This window comes from Taudactylus pleione, unplaced genomic scaffold (assembly GCF_031769625.1).
Source record: "Taudactylus pleione unplaced genomic scaffold, aTauple2 ptg000102l, whole genome shotgun sequence".
Lineage (NCBI taxonomy): Eukaryota > Metazoa > Chordata > Amphibia > Anura > Myobatrachidae > Taudactylus > Taudactylus pleione.
Window position 1 is genome coordinate 2389094 of NW_028284504.1, and position 15125 is coordinate 2404218.

The 15125-nt window shown below is 41.2% G+C and overlaps 1 protein-coding gene across 4 annotated transcripts in view; it reads right to left on the reverse strand.

Annotated features, from left to right (window-relative positions):
- Positions 1–657: 657 nt before the first annotated feature.
- Positions 658–15125, reverse strand: part of GJC1 (gap junction protein gamma 1) — a 47582-nt gene continuing 33114 nt past the window's right edge. For 2 of the 4 annotated variants that reach the window (XM_088470738.1, XM_088470740.1), the window contains exons 2-3: positions 4999–5072; positions 658–2281 (exon numbers count right to left, since the gene is read on the reverse strand). In XM_088470738.1, the coding sequence (XP_088326864.1) occupies positions 1098–2267 (1170 nt within the window). In that variant the 5' untranslated portion in view covers positions 2268–2281; positions 4999–5072 and the 3' untranslated portion in view covers positions 658–1097. Of the gene's footprint in view, positions 2282–4998; positions 5073–5995; positions 6074–15125 lie in introns of those variants that run through there. The other 2 variants (XM_088470739.1, XM_088470741.1) reach the window with 2 other exon arrangements.

Consider the following 15125-nt stretch of genomic DNA (forward strand, 5'->3'; position numbering starts at 1 on the left):
CCCCTGACAGTCCGCAGCCGTCACGCCTTTCAAATGTTTGGGGGACAACGAGCTGCCCTCTTGCCCCCCGTTCCGATGCCCATGATACATATAGAGTACTGCAAAGAGTTCCAAAATGTTCCTTATGTTTTTTTTTTTTTAACATACCCAATTCTGTTTATCTTTTTTTGCAAACTATATAACAAAGAGAGGAGGCACTTGCTCTAATGTAGGTATATACAATTACATAATTTGAAGTAAAAAAAAAACCCTTTTTGTTTCCATGTCTCGCGGCTTCAACGATTAACTACAAAGATTATTTTCCCCCCAGTCACCGCACATCTGTAATATCTGATGAATGCGCAGGAAGGGGAAGTCTGGGATCTGGTTTTCATCAACAAATGCATTTTTATTCCCCCCTTCTCTCACAGTCAGTGACTTGTTACACTGAAAGCAACAAGATAATGGAGGTGTTATTACTAAGCTTGTCCGAACCATCTCACACATGAGGTCAGATGTGTTGTCTTAAAAGAACAAAACAAAAAAAAAAGTTACGAATGAAATAAATACAGCACTCTGCAGAGCATCAATGTAAGACACTTGTTCTCCTACAGCCAAGCGGAGACCTGGGGACGCAGAAGCACCTGCAGAGGGGCTACGGCTGCAAAAGTCATAGAAAATAGCTACATCACATTTATAATTAGTAGCTGGTGTGGCAACAAGTAAGACTAATAAATGATCTTCCCTGACTCTGTTTGAAATACAAAGAAACACAGCAGCCCATTTGTAATTATAATCATATCATGTATAAAAAAAAAGGAGAATTTGAACCATAAAAAAAGTTCTGCAATCAAACAGGATTATCATACAGCCATGTTGGATCATTAGAGATATAACATTACTGTCTAACAGATTGCAGGTCACAGTAATACAGTTCCATAATACAAGAGAACAGGCCTACAAAAATCATAGGCCATTTTTTCTCCTCATATCCAGGCCATACAAGTCTGTTTTTCTCCAACATTAACAGAACCACAATATTTATATGAATGGAAGATATCACTCTGCTGCCTGTTCCTCCCGGAGACAAGAAGTCACAACTTTTTGCTGGTGAGGGATTAAATCCACACAGAGGTCTTTCCGTCTCCGGACCGGCTGCTGACACTACTCTTATTTGACCCTTTCTTAGATCGCTTTTCTTTAATGGGAGGTGGGTTGTGTACGCTATTGTAAGCTTGGATGGCAGTTTCCAGACGTTCTTGAGCCATGCGGACTTCCCGATGAAGGTTTTCTAGGTCAGTAGGGATATTGTCCTCGCTGTTCCCATACTGCTGTTCCTGAGCAATGTTGGCCCTGTTTTGTTTGTAAGCCATTTTTGTATTTGTAAGTTCTGTATAATGATTTTGATCTGGTTTCACAGCAATGTTATATCCAGGAGGAGCTGATGGAGTGTTCCACGAAAAGGAATAATTATACGAGGAAGAATCATCCAAAGGTTTTCCCCTGTTATTAAGTGCATCCCTTATTGTCCCAAAGCCAAGATGTAGCATCTCCCACACATTCAGAAGTAGACACAGACAGCTTACTGCATACATAATTAACAAAAAGATGGTCTTTTCAGTGGGTCGGGATATGAAGCAGTCCACAGTGTGTGGGCAAGGACTTCTCTGGCATTCATATCTTGTAATCACTTCAAACCCATATAGGAAATATTGCCCGGCCAGGAATCCAACCTCAAAAACCGTCCTGACCAGCAACTGAAGTACATAAATTCTCAGTAGCCCATCAGCGCGTATCCGCCTTCGGCCATCATGTTTTACCTTTTTGTTGCTCACTTTTACTCTGTTTTCCATTTCGGTCTCTGGGTACATTATGGGTTCCTCTTCATTGTCATCATCCACCTCTTCTAGGGTACAATGTTGTTTCCAGCGTAAGGATAGAGCTCTGTCCCTTGACCTCTTGTCATACTTATTGCGCTCCTCAATTTTTGCAATTTTATGCATAGCATAGCCCAAGTACAAAAGAGGTGGAGTGGCCACTAAAATAATCTGAAACACCCAGAAACGAATATGAGAGAGAGGGGCAAAGTCATCATAGCATACATTCTCACATCCAGGCTGATCTGTGTTACACTGAAACTTGGACTGTTCGTCATCGTAAATGGACTCTCCTCCCACAACAGTTAGAACTATGCGGAAGACTATGAGCACGGTCAGCCAAATCTTTCCAACAAACGTTGAGTGATTGTGGATTTCTTCTAAAAGGCGCGTCAAGAAACTCCAGCTCATGTTGCTACTTCCTCCTTCAACATAAAGAGAAATCCAGTGAATAGGCAAATACGTGAATATAATTGCTGTTTAAGAACCTACAGGTAGCAACTAGAATTCTAAGGGGGAGATGTACTAAGCTCTGGAAAGTGATAAATTGGAAAGTGATAAACTACCAGCCACTCAGCTCCTAACTGTCATTTTACAGGCTGTGTTTGAAAAATGAGAGTTAGGAGCTGATTGGCTCTTAGTTTATCACTCTCCAGTTTATCCCTTTCCAGAGCTTAGTACATTTGCCCCTAAGAAAGATATGCTATGTATGAGAAAAGTGTAGTTTCACGAGACAAGGTTATGCAATAGGTATTAGCACAATAAACATAAAATAGATGGGCTTATTTAGAGGCTCAAAATATTTTAAGACAGGAAATAAGTGCAATAAAATTCAGTTTAGCTAAGGCTAAATAAAAAACGTGCGGGGAAGCCAAACTGTGTTATGTGTAGTGGTGCCTATTGTTTATTTCAGTCACCTGTACAGTTTCAATGTAACAAAGAACTTTGGCCCTCATTCAGAGCCGTACGCTCTGAGCAGAGCGCACGCTCTGAATGAGGGCCGCCCTCCATGAAAATGGAGCGTCCTCCTGGACGCTCGTATACCTGTGGGTCACCACCCACAGGCTATACGAGCGTGCAGTTTGATGGCCGCGATGGTCTTGACCATCGCGACCATCGAAACTGCGAGCCGGAGCCTGCGGTTGAGGTTTGTTGCTGTTGCTGCCACTGTTGCTGCCACTTTATAATTGCAAACCAAACATAGACATCTTGGGGATGTTTCTATAATCTGGTGCAAAGGAAAGAAGTAAGTTGGCCATTGTAACCAATCAGATGTTAGCTTTCATTTTCTAAACCAAGCTAGAAAATAGGACTTAAAGGGCAAAATTTACTAAGCGGCGGTTTGACGGCAGGTTCTATTCTATTCTAAACCCTGGCGGTTTGGTGGCGGGTTCTATTCTGTTCTAAACCCCGGGGGTTTGGTGGTGGTTTTGCAGCGGTTTCTAAATGACAGCCCTATTCTATTCTATTCTAAAATGTGTTTTGATGGCAGTTTTGCAGCGGTTTCTAAATGACAGCCCTATTCTATTCTATTCTAAAATGTGTTTTGATGGCAGTTTTGCAGCGGTTAAGGCCTTAGTAAATCTGCAGATAGCAAAACCGCCGCCAAACCACAGTCAAAACACATTTTAGAATAGAATAGAATAGGGCTGTCATTTAGAAACCGCTGCAAAACCACCACCAAACCCCCGGGGTTTAGAACAGAATAGAACCCGCCACCAAACCGTTGGGGTTTAGCATAGAATAGAAACTGCTGTCAAACCGCCGCTTAGTAAATTTTGTCCAAAGACTGGTTGACTGCAGTGAGCTACATCACCTTTTTACTTTGCACCAATTTTGATAAATGTCCCCCATGTTTAAATTATGCATCAGGTTTCAACCCCTTTATATATACATTGTTCAGGGAAAGAGTCAGATATACTTAATTTTATCACTACAAGATACAAAAACACTCCAAAAAGTCACAACAAAGTCAAAATAGGATGAACAAATATATCTCACCAAGCAATTACTTGACATACAAAACCCTCATGTGTATGTCCTAACTATTGCTGGGTATATCAGAGCCAAAATCACTCCCACTGACATCACTAGTGATGTCAGTGGGCCGGCTTCTGACGGTAGGCGTTCCCTTGGGAACGCCCCCGTCAGGGAGGCACGCCCCCGGCACGCCCACCAAAGGGGGCGTGCTGTCAATCAACATCGACAGCACGCCCCCTTTGATCAGACACAACGAGCGAAGGACTTTCCTTCGCTCGTCGCGTCTGGCGCATGCGCACGACGGAGCTCCCTCCGTCGTGCGCATGCTCAGTGCAGAACATCGACCCACTTGCGAGCGGACAGCCGCTCGCGAGTGGGTCTGAATCAGGCCCTTTGTCTTTATACATTAACGTTCAGTTAATATTTTAAGGGGTTCACCTTGAGCCGCATGCAGAGTGGCTGAGGTTATGGGCAACTGCGGAAGCCTGATTTACTACCTTATTCTAATGCGAGAATCCATAGGGCCAATTCAAGCATAAACCCTTGCTGCCCATTGATCTTACGCCATCTGCCATCATAAGTATCAGCACTTGCACCAGCCCCATACTAGGTGCAAGAGGTCAGTCAGAACAGGTTTCCCTTCCCTGTATGCACGACTCAGACTAGCACAGAGCTTTAGCGACTCGCCCATGATACTCCCATTACATTCCCAATGGTCAGGGCAGCTCCGTGCACTCGCACGGTTGCTGCCCGGAAACACCCAACTTCATGGAAAGACAGATCTGCCCGTGTTCTATATGACTCATAATAGGACGGAGATACGTAAATATGCATCTGAGAACCACCAGACTCAGAATCAGCCCCTAAGTCTACACATTTAATCATAAAAAAATGTGGCAGTACCTTTAGCTAGTGACACTGCCCAATACTGGTAACAGCAAGTGTGTGCTCCCAATCCAATAGGTATGGCCAGGAATGACCAGACTGAAGTCATTTACAGATGAGCATGAAAACCCATTTGGCAGATGACCAGCACAATCACAATAGCATATTGTGTGGGTTATAAATTTTAAACTTTTAAAGTCATCTATCAAGACTTCAATACTAGTTAATAATAAAGAATAAGCAGCCTGGTGACACTGGCAGTGAGTAGTCTATATACCTGCAGCCCTGCACTTTTATCAGCTGCTGATTCCAGAGACGTGCGGGTCTCTCCTGTAGCTTTCAGAAATCCCACTGAAAGAAAACAATGTTATGGTTTATTATCTGTTGCTGCCACTTTATAATTGCAAACCAAACATAGACATCTTGGGGATGTTTCTATAATCTGGTGCAAAGGAAAGAAGTAAGTTGGCCATTGTAACCAATCAGATGTTAGCTTTCATTTTCTAAACCAAGCTAGAAAATAGGACTTAAAGGGCAAAATTTACTAAGCGGCGGTTTGACGGCAGGTTCTATTCTATTCTAAACCCTGGCGGTTTGGTGGCGGGTTCTATTCTGTTCTAAACCCCGGGGGTTTGGTGGTGGTTTTGCAGCGGTTTCTAAATGACAGCCCTATTCTATTCTATTCTAAAATGTGTTTTGATGGCAGTTTTGCAGCGGTTTCTAAATGACAGCCCTGTTCTATTCTATTCTAAAATGTGTTTTGATGGCAGTTTTGCAGCGGTTTCTAAATGACAGCCCTATTCTATTCTATTCTAAAATGTGTTTTGATGGCAGTTTTGCAGCGGTTAAGGCCTTAGTAAATCTGCAGATAGCAAAACCGCCGCCAAACCACAGTCAAAACACATTTTAGAATAGAATAGGGCTGTCATTTAGAAACCGCTGCAAAACCACCACCAAACCCCCGGGGTTTAGAACAGAATAGAACCCGCCACCAAACCGTTGGGGTTTAGCATAGAATAGAAACTGCTGTCAAACCGCCGCTTAGTAAATTTTGTCCAAAGACTGGTTGACTGCAGTGAGCTACATCACCTTTTTACTTTGCACCAATTTTGATAAATGTCCCCCATGTTTAAATTATGCATCAGGTTTCAACCCCTTTATATATACATTGTTCAGGGAAAGAGTCAGATATACTTAATTTTATCGCTACAAGATACAAAAACACTCCAAAAAGTCACAACAAAGTCAAAATAGGATGAACAAATATATCTCACCAAGCAATTACTTGACATACAAAACCCTCATGTGTATGTCCTAACTATTGCTGGGTATACATTAGAACACAAACTTCTCAAACTTAGTCCTCAGGACCCCAATCAATGCAGGTTTTCCAGATCTCCTGAAAGAATCACAAGTGAAATAATTAGTTCCATCTGTGGATCTTTTAAAATGTGTCAATGAGTAATGACTGCACCTGTGCACCTACTGAGTGACTTGGAAAATGTGTACTGTGTGGGGTCCTGAGGACCGAGGTAGAGAACCACTGCATTAGAAGATAGATCACGTCTTGAGACGGTCCACAGTATATCGTATCGGAGTGTGTGGACATTAAGGGCTTTTACACAGTACAGTTATACACTGCATAACAAACATTTTAATGTAAATCTGTGGAAGCATATTGCGTACATACCTAATAGGGGAAAAATTAGATGTTTAACCAGCATATTGTGTATTTTACCCCATTCATATCAAATGCAAATCCATTTCAGTGGATTTGTGTGCTATATGTAGAATACTCATTGAAATTAATAGAGCAAGCCAGCATTGTTAATTTGTTTCTTCTCTGCATCAACAAAGCTTTGATTAACCTCTTGTTGTGTAACCATAGCAGGAAGTTCCTGGGACTTTCCACACTGCCAGCCATTCGCACTGTGGCTACCATGAAGAAGAGTTTGTGAATTGCTTATTGGCTTGGATGAGTCTGAAAAGTATTCACAACACTTCACTTTTTCCACATTTTGTTATGTTACAGCCTTATTCCAAAATGAAATAAATTCATTTTTGTCCTCAAAAATTCTACACACAATACCCCATAATGACACCGTGTAAAAAGTTTTTTGGAGATTTTTGCAAATTTAATTTAAAAAAACAATAAGAAATCACATGTTCATAAGTATTCACGGCCTTTGCCATGAAGCTCAAAATTGAGCTCAGGTGCATCCTGTTTCCACTGATCATCCTTGAGATGTTCCTACAGCTTAATTGGAGTCCACCTGTGGTAAATTCAGTTGATTGGACATGATTTTTAAAGGCATACACTTGTCTATATAAGGTCCCACACTTGACAGTGCATGTCAGAGCACAAACCAAGCATGAAGTCCAAGGAATTGTCTGTAGACCTCTAAGACAGGATTGTCTCGAGGCACAAATCTGGGGAAGGGTACAGAAAAATATCTGCTGCTTTGAAGGTCCCAATGAGCACAGTGGCCTCCATCATCCATAAATGGAAGAAGTTCGGAACCACCAGGAATATTCCTAGAGTTGACCGGCCGTCTAAACTGAGAGATCGGGGGAGAAGGGCCCTAGTCAGGGAGGTGACCAAGAACCCATGGTCACTCTGTCAGAGCTACAGCATTCCTCTGTGGAGAGAGGAGAACCTTCCAGAAGGACAACCATCTCTGCAGCAATCCACCAATCAGGCCTGTATATTAGAGTGGCCAGACAGAAGCCACTCCTTAGTAAACAGCACCTTAAGTACTCTCTGTTCTGAAAAGACAAAGATTGAACTCTTTGGCGTGAATGGCAGACGTTATGTTTGGAGTAAACCAGGCACCGCTCATCACCAGGCCAATACCATCCCCTACAGTGAAGCATGGTGATGGCAGCATCATGCTGTGGGGATGTTTTTCAGCAGCAGGAACTGGGAGACTAGTCAGGATAGAGGGAAAGATGAATGCAGCAATTTACAGAGACATCCTGGATGAAAACCTACTCCAGAGCACTCTTGACCTCAGACTGGGGTGACGGTTCATCTTTCAGCAGGACAACGACCCTAAGCACACAGCCAAGATATCAAAGGAGTGGCTTCAGGACAACTCTGTGAATGTCCTTGAGTGGCCCAACCAGAGACCAGACTTGAATCCAATTGAACATCTCTGGAGAGATCTGAAAATGGCTGTGCACCGACGCTTCCCATCCAACCTGATGGAGTTTGAGAGGTGCTGCAAAGAGGAATGGGCGAAACTGCCCAAAGATAGGTGTGCCAAGCTTGTAGCATCATATTCAAAAAGACTTGAGGCTGTAATTGCTACCAAAAGGTGCATCAACAAAGTATTGAGAAAAGATTGTGAATACTTATGTACGTGTGATTTCTTAGTTTTTTTTTTTATTAAATTTGCAAAAATCGCAAAAAAAACTTTACATGTTGTCATTATGCAGTATTGTGTGTAGAATTTGAGGACAAAAATTAATTTATTCCATTTTGGAATAAGGCTGTAACATAACAAAATGTGGAAAAAGTGAAGCGTTGTGAATACTTTCCAGATGCACTGTAAAACGCTTACCAGAGGGCAATAGAGAAAACAGAGAATGACACGGGTGGCTAGGATGAGCAATTATTTTAGTTGCTTTTAAACTACACCTTTTAGCAAAAATGTCTTCCATTCTAGGCAATTCTGTTCAATCATTCTTTGTTTGGGCACAGTTTATGTTATCTGGAGACTTTAGATGTTTTGAGGAGCGTGTTTATTATTCTTTTTCCTCTAGATTTAAAGAAGATCCTTTAGACTAGATTTTAACATTACCTGTGAATTACGAGGATCTGTTATAGCGAGTTAATAAATGGGTGATCAAATGCCACTGCCAGGCAGGAAAAAAAAAATATTTATTTTTTATTTTTTACATACTTTAAAAAAAAGAAAAAATGACCCAGAAAAGAGATGACATAAAAGAAACAAAAAACCCCCCACAAAAAGACATTTTCTCATATTAAGATAAAATGTATCCTGTACATAACTGGGTGACAGACACATTTTATGTCCCTTAATTACACAAAAGCTATTACAAGAATAACAAGTAACCATAGAAGGAATAGCAATACACTAATTTACTGCATATTTGACAAGCTTTCGGGACTTAAACTTCTTCCCTGAGGCTAGAATACATGGAATGTATAAGCCAAAGATCTATGCCAGTCTTGCAAAAGAATGAAAAACAAACAAGTAACCAACTCCTGCAAGCGAACAAGACAGACAATCTTTAGCCATTTAAGTATGATGCAGTGTGGCACATTATCTGTATTTTTAGTTTGGTTTAGGAGGGCATTTTATATGTACATTAACTCAATATATGTGTAGAATAAACATGAAATATTTGCAGTGACACCTGTCAAATACAAACACTAAGCAGACACCAGAATCATCCTCTATAATTAGTACAGCAAATACAAAAAAAACGTACAATTGTCACTACTAAACATCTTTGTTAGCTGACGTGTTGAAGGGCTTGCTGACTTAGCATGAAGAATGTAAGTGTGCAGATTCCTGCATCTTGCACTAAAGGAGATTGTCCATATTAGAAAAGTCTCCAAACATTTAAAAAATTAAAAAAATCTCAGCGCTGACAATTGATTATAGATTGACAATGCACAAGTGTAATTTAGTATACCAACTTCATTTCACTATTTATTAGAGTATACTTACGGGATACCAGAAAATATTAAGCAGCACCTGGATGTAATAAGAAGGGACCGCAGCCGAATTCTCAGATGTCAGCTGCGGTCCCTCCATTTCTGTAGGAAGCAGCAGCCCCTGTAGGTTTCTATGAGGGCTACTATGTTGTTGGGATTACCAAACTCCAGAATGGTGATGCACAGAATGGAAGTTGCTCAAATCAATTTATTAGCCCACTACAGGTGCATGAAAGGGAAGTGTTAAGCTGCCCATCCACTTAACTATGCGGGAGACGACGGCACGATTACGACGCCGTCGTCTCCCACGGGGTGAAGTGCATACACTGAACGTTCAGACGTTCAGTGTATGCAGATCAATCATCCCCGAATATGGCAACCTGACGGCGGTCGTCAGATTGACTGTCATGTTCGGGCGATGATTGATGTTAAAAATGACCAGCGGGCGCGTGCATCGCTGGTCGTTTTTAACCTTTTGCTGCCCGATTTGCAGGCGATTACCAAGCGATGGAGCGATAACGACCATCGTTATCGCTCCACTGCTTGGTTTAATCGTCTAGTGGATGGGCAGCATTAATCTAAAAAGAAAACAAACAAACAAACAGATTCCCCCAGCACACTGCAAATAGGCCACAAAACTGTTTTACATCCTACATGATAATAGCAATGTAGAGATCTCAGTTACATACATTTGCAAATATATGGTAAACAACCAGTCACGGCAAGGCGCCTCTGTTCTGGTGGTCCCTACACTACACGATAATAGCATTATTATTGCGTCACATATTTATATATTTCTAAATTGAGAGCCAACTTACCTTAAGGCACCCCAAGATCCTCCAAAATGGCACTAAAAGGATCAGCAGTGTGGCATGTATGGGATCAGTGGCTTGAGGGTGTGCTTATCCTTGTAGTGCTATTTTGAAGGAAGTTGGGGTGCCTCCAGGTAATAAAAAGAAAAAGATGTTTGCCTCAGAACAGTTAAAATACCCGACTCTGGTAAATGCAAGAGAATGCATTGCAAACATGGATGATGGAAACCCTGATAGTAAGTTGTCATACCCTCACATGGCAGTACGTCAAGATTTGTTGTATCAATAAGGGAGAAGATATTGTGGAACAATTGATAGCTCCTAAGGCATATAGAAGAACGGTGTTAGACCTGCCTCATGGTCACATAACTGCGGGACATCTAGGGGTACAGAAAACCACTGAGAATTTTGCAATGTTTTTCTGGCCAGGGGTCCATAAAGATGTATCCCACTACTGTGCATACTGTCTGAGAGTCAGTACCATGCTCCCAGGGCACACTACAGAAGTCTTCGTGTCCCATATCCCATTGTTGAGGTCCTGTTTGAGAAAATAGCTATGAAATTTAGTTGGACCTCTAACGTTTACCAGGCAATATCAGTATATTTTGGTGGTAATAGATTACGATAACCGATACCTAGGAAGTGATACCATTGCACAATACCTCAACAAAGACAACTGCTAGGGAACTAGTACATGTCTTTAGTAGAGTGGGAAAACCTAAGGAAATTCTCATTGATCGTGGTACCCCATTTAAGACAAGAATCAAGAGAGATTTGTGCCATCTGTTTAAGGTTACTAAGATTAGAACTTCTGTGTATCACCCTCAGACTGAAGGTTTAGTGGAGAAGTTTAACAAAACATTAAAGAATATGCTAAAGAAAGTGGTGGATAAAGATGGGATAGATTGGGAGTATTTGTTACCCTATTTATTGCTGCCCATTAGAGAGATGCCACTAGGTTATTGCCTTTTGATTTTCTGTATGGAAGACACCCAGGGTGATTGCTGGATATTGCAAAAGAGACATGGGAGGGCAACCCAGTCCTTGATGGTTATTAAGCATCTTTCTCAGATGCACTAAAGAATAGCTGTAATGGTGCAGATAGTGAGAGAGCACTTGGAACAGGCCCAACAAAGGGTTTACAATCGTAATGCCCAATTATGCACCTTTGCGCCTGGACAGAGTGTCTATTATGGTTCCCACAATAGAAACTAAATTCTTGGCAAGGACCATTTGAAATCATAAAAAATGGGTGATGTTATTTATAAAGGTGCACCAGCCTGGGAAAAGAAAGCCAGAACAGATCTACTATGTAAATCTTATAAAACCGAGTAGCTCTGTTAGCCACCCCGGTCCCTCTAGTAATTGCAGTACCTTTGGTTACCAAAATAACAATATCCAAAATCCTCTCAACTATTCACAGCATGAGGCTAAAGAATTTCTTGTAAGAAATAGAATTTGTTTTCTGACATACCTTGTAAAACAGCCATTAAACATGACATAATAACTGAACAAAGGGTTAAGTCCTATATGATACCAGAAGTCCAACAGGAATCGGTGTCTATATAAATTTAATAAATGAATGAATTAGATATAATTGAAGAGCTACATAGTGAGTGGTCAAGTCCCATTGTACTCATTCCAAAACCCGACAAGAGCTTACACTTCTGCAATGAATACTTTAAATTGAATAGTGTGTCCAAGTATGATGATACCTACCCAATGCCATGTGTGGATAAACTTATTAAAAGGCTGGGAACAGCACTGTACTTAACCACTCTAGGCTTAACCAAAGGGTACTGGCAAGTACTGTTGACAGACAAGGCAAAAGAAACAGCTTTTCCTGCACCAGAAAAAAAAGTAAGATGTTGCCAGTTGGGTTACATGGAGCACCTGCCACCTTTCAGAGGATGGACACAATTCTAAGGCCTCATAGACAGTAGGCTGCTGCTTATATCAATTATGCAGTCATCTATAGTCCTGATTAGCAATCTCACTTACCCAGGATACAAGCAGTGTTGGACTCCAATCCGTGATGCAGGATCGAGAGCCAACCCCAAAAAATGGTTGCTTACGGTTGGAAGAGGTGAAGGACCTTGGACACACCATAGGCAGAGCACTAACTTAATAAAATTGAGACAATATAAAATTGTCCACGACCCCTAAATAAGAAGCAGGTGAGAGCTTTCTTAGGAATCACAGGATACCACCATTGCTGTCTCTGTGACTGACTTTACCAAGGGTAATTTGGCAGTTATAGTTAAGTGGAATCCTCAGGCAGAAAAGGCTTCTCAGGTGTTGAAGGTAGCGGTTATGCACCCAACCAGTTTTGATTACATCTGACTTTAAAAATGAATTTGTTGTGTAGACAGATGCATCAGCTGTTGGGATATGTGCTGTGTTGCCTCAAAGCAAAGATAGTGAAGAGCACCTTCTTATTTATTTAAAAAGTACTTTGTATATACATGAGAGAAAAAGAAGCATTATCAAGTAAGTGGGCAGTAGAAACACTAAAGTACTACGTTTTGGGGCAAAAATTTAGATTGGTTATGGATCATGTTCCATTGAAGTGGATGGCTGAGAATAAAGAGTTCAATGGTATAATAACTATATGGTTCTTGGCATTGCAAAATGTTAAGTTTTCAGAAGAGCATAGGCTGGAAAGCCAACTGGCCTATGCAGATGCTTTGTCTTTTTGCTTAGGGGCTACTGGTGCTTAGTCCAACAGGTCGAAACAGGAAGGGGGGGGGGGTATGTGACAAAAACACTGGAAAGCTTGTCAAGGGATATATATATATACGCCCAAGGTTTTTCATTTCTGTCTGGTACTTGGCAGCCTTGATTGCCAGACAACCTGTGAGAGGCAGTAGTCAGTCTCTTACTGCCTGGGGAACAGGTCAAAGGCCTGTTGAGAGACACTGATTACTGAATGTAAGTGCTGCCTGTACTAAAGACTTCTGCTTTGTGAGTGAAGGAATAATTTTGTTTAGTTAAAGCCAGGCAGGCCTGGGTTTATCCCAGGAGACGACACCCTTACCCTGATCTTGCAATTAATAAATATATAATTATATTGTTCTATATTGTAATTCACTTTCTGTTTATTTTTTATGATTTGCTCTCATTCTTTCTTCTCCTTTTCATGCTTTGAGTTTCACAGTGGGTTTCATGTCTGCGCAGAAGTGTTCCTGTTCCTCTACCCACCGCTCTAATGCTGTGTCACAATAATTGGAATGGGATCTAATGAGGAGTTGGATGGATGGTGAGCGGGAGGGATTGAATGAGGAGTGAGAACTGGTGCCTGCTGTTGCAACTCCCCTGCTGTCAGTCACGGACATTGAAACGGATTAACAGCTGGCGCGCCCATGAAAAAGATCCTGTGGAGAACAATAGGTAGGTATTCACTATGGCTGACCTTAAGCAACCTACGTGCTTTGCAGTTTTGGAAATGCTCTGACCCAGTCGTCTGGCCATAGCAATTTTAAAGCAGCCCATACACGGTGAGTTTATTTGCACAATGTGGACGATTTCGATCAATCGTAACGATCAATCGTGCACATCGTGTGTTGATTCTGTGTATTTTACGATGCCGATGCGCGTCCCTGCAGTCGTATAGCTGGATCGTAGATCTTACTGCAAAACCATAAGATTACGATCTATTGTGTACAATGTGATACACATGTATGCATCTTATCATATGATCGTAACGATCAATTGTACACCATTTGACCACATCGTATGGAGAATTTCAAGGGAAGAATTTCAAGGTCAATCGTACAACACATCTTACCAACATAAAATCGCACCGTGTATGGCCGGCATTACTTGATCAGTCACTCAGGTCTGTACGCTCATTCATAGGGGCAGCCACATGTTTTATTTATTTATTTTTTACAGGTAATGCAAAATCCATGCTGGTGATTATCATCGACAGGCGACAGCTTATACCTTACACTACTCTAGCTACATCAGCCGGACCCTTCACTCCCCTATACCGCCCTGAGAGTGGCAACAGGGAGATATGTCTCAGTCTCACTCTTCTACTGAGCATGTGCAGTACAAATAAAAAAAACACATGGGGGGGGGTAGAATGTGTTTATGTTCACAACTGCATGAGCCCCTAATTTTGTTTAAAAGAAAAGGGAACATAGGCATTTCCTTCCTGGCAAAAAAATTAAGCATTGAGCAGGTGTACCAGAGGGAGAGGTGGCGGCCGACCCTTTAAGATAAGTATAGAGAGTGGCCGTAGAATAGAAGAATCTTCAATTCGGACCTCAAAGTTCACAACCATGCATATGGGTGTTTGCAGCTACATTAGAAGCACTTACATTGAGCTCTGTTTCTATGAACGCTGCCCACATTTTCTAAAGTACATGCATACACAAATAGATACATACATACATACATACATACATACACAAATAGATACATACATACATACACAAATAGATACATACATACATGCATAGTAGTGTAAGTCAAACTGGACAGATCTGGACAAAAGGGTAAAAGTGCTGCCAGAACATCCTATTGAAAAGTAATCAATGACAAAGAAAGTATTCCTGTGGCAGTATTCAAACTGGAGTTGGCGCTATAGCCTTGGTACAACAAATGATCCATCAGTCAAAATATAATGACACAAGAGGCTGTATGTGAACGGAGGAGCAATCACACACCCCTGGCATTAAATTAAATGTAAGTAAAACTGCCAGTCTTACTATTACTTACTATTGTTCACTAGCCAATAATACAGCACAATTAACATAGATAAAGAAGAATTTATTTACAAATGTCTGTGCACATGCAAAATGTGCATTTTCCTTTAAATATCCTCTAATAGAAAAATAAAACCAGTGCACAAGGATGGGATTGTCACATTGCTGACGTAACCAATTAGGTTAGAATTCA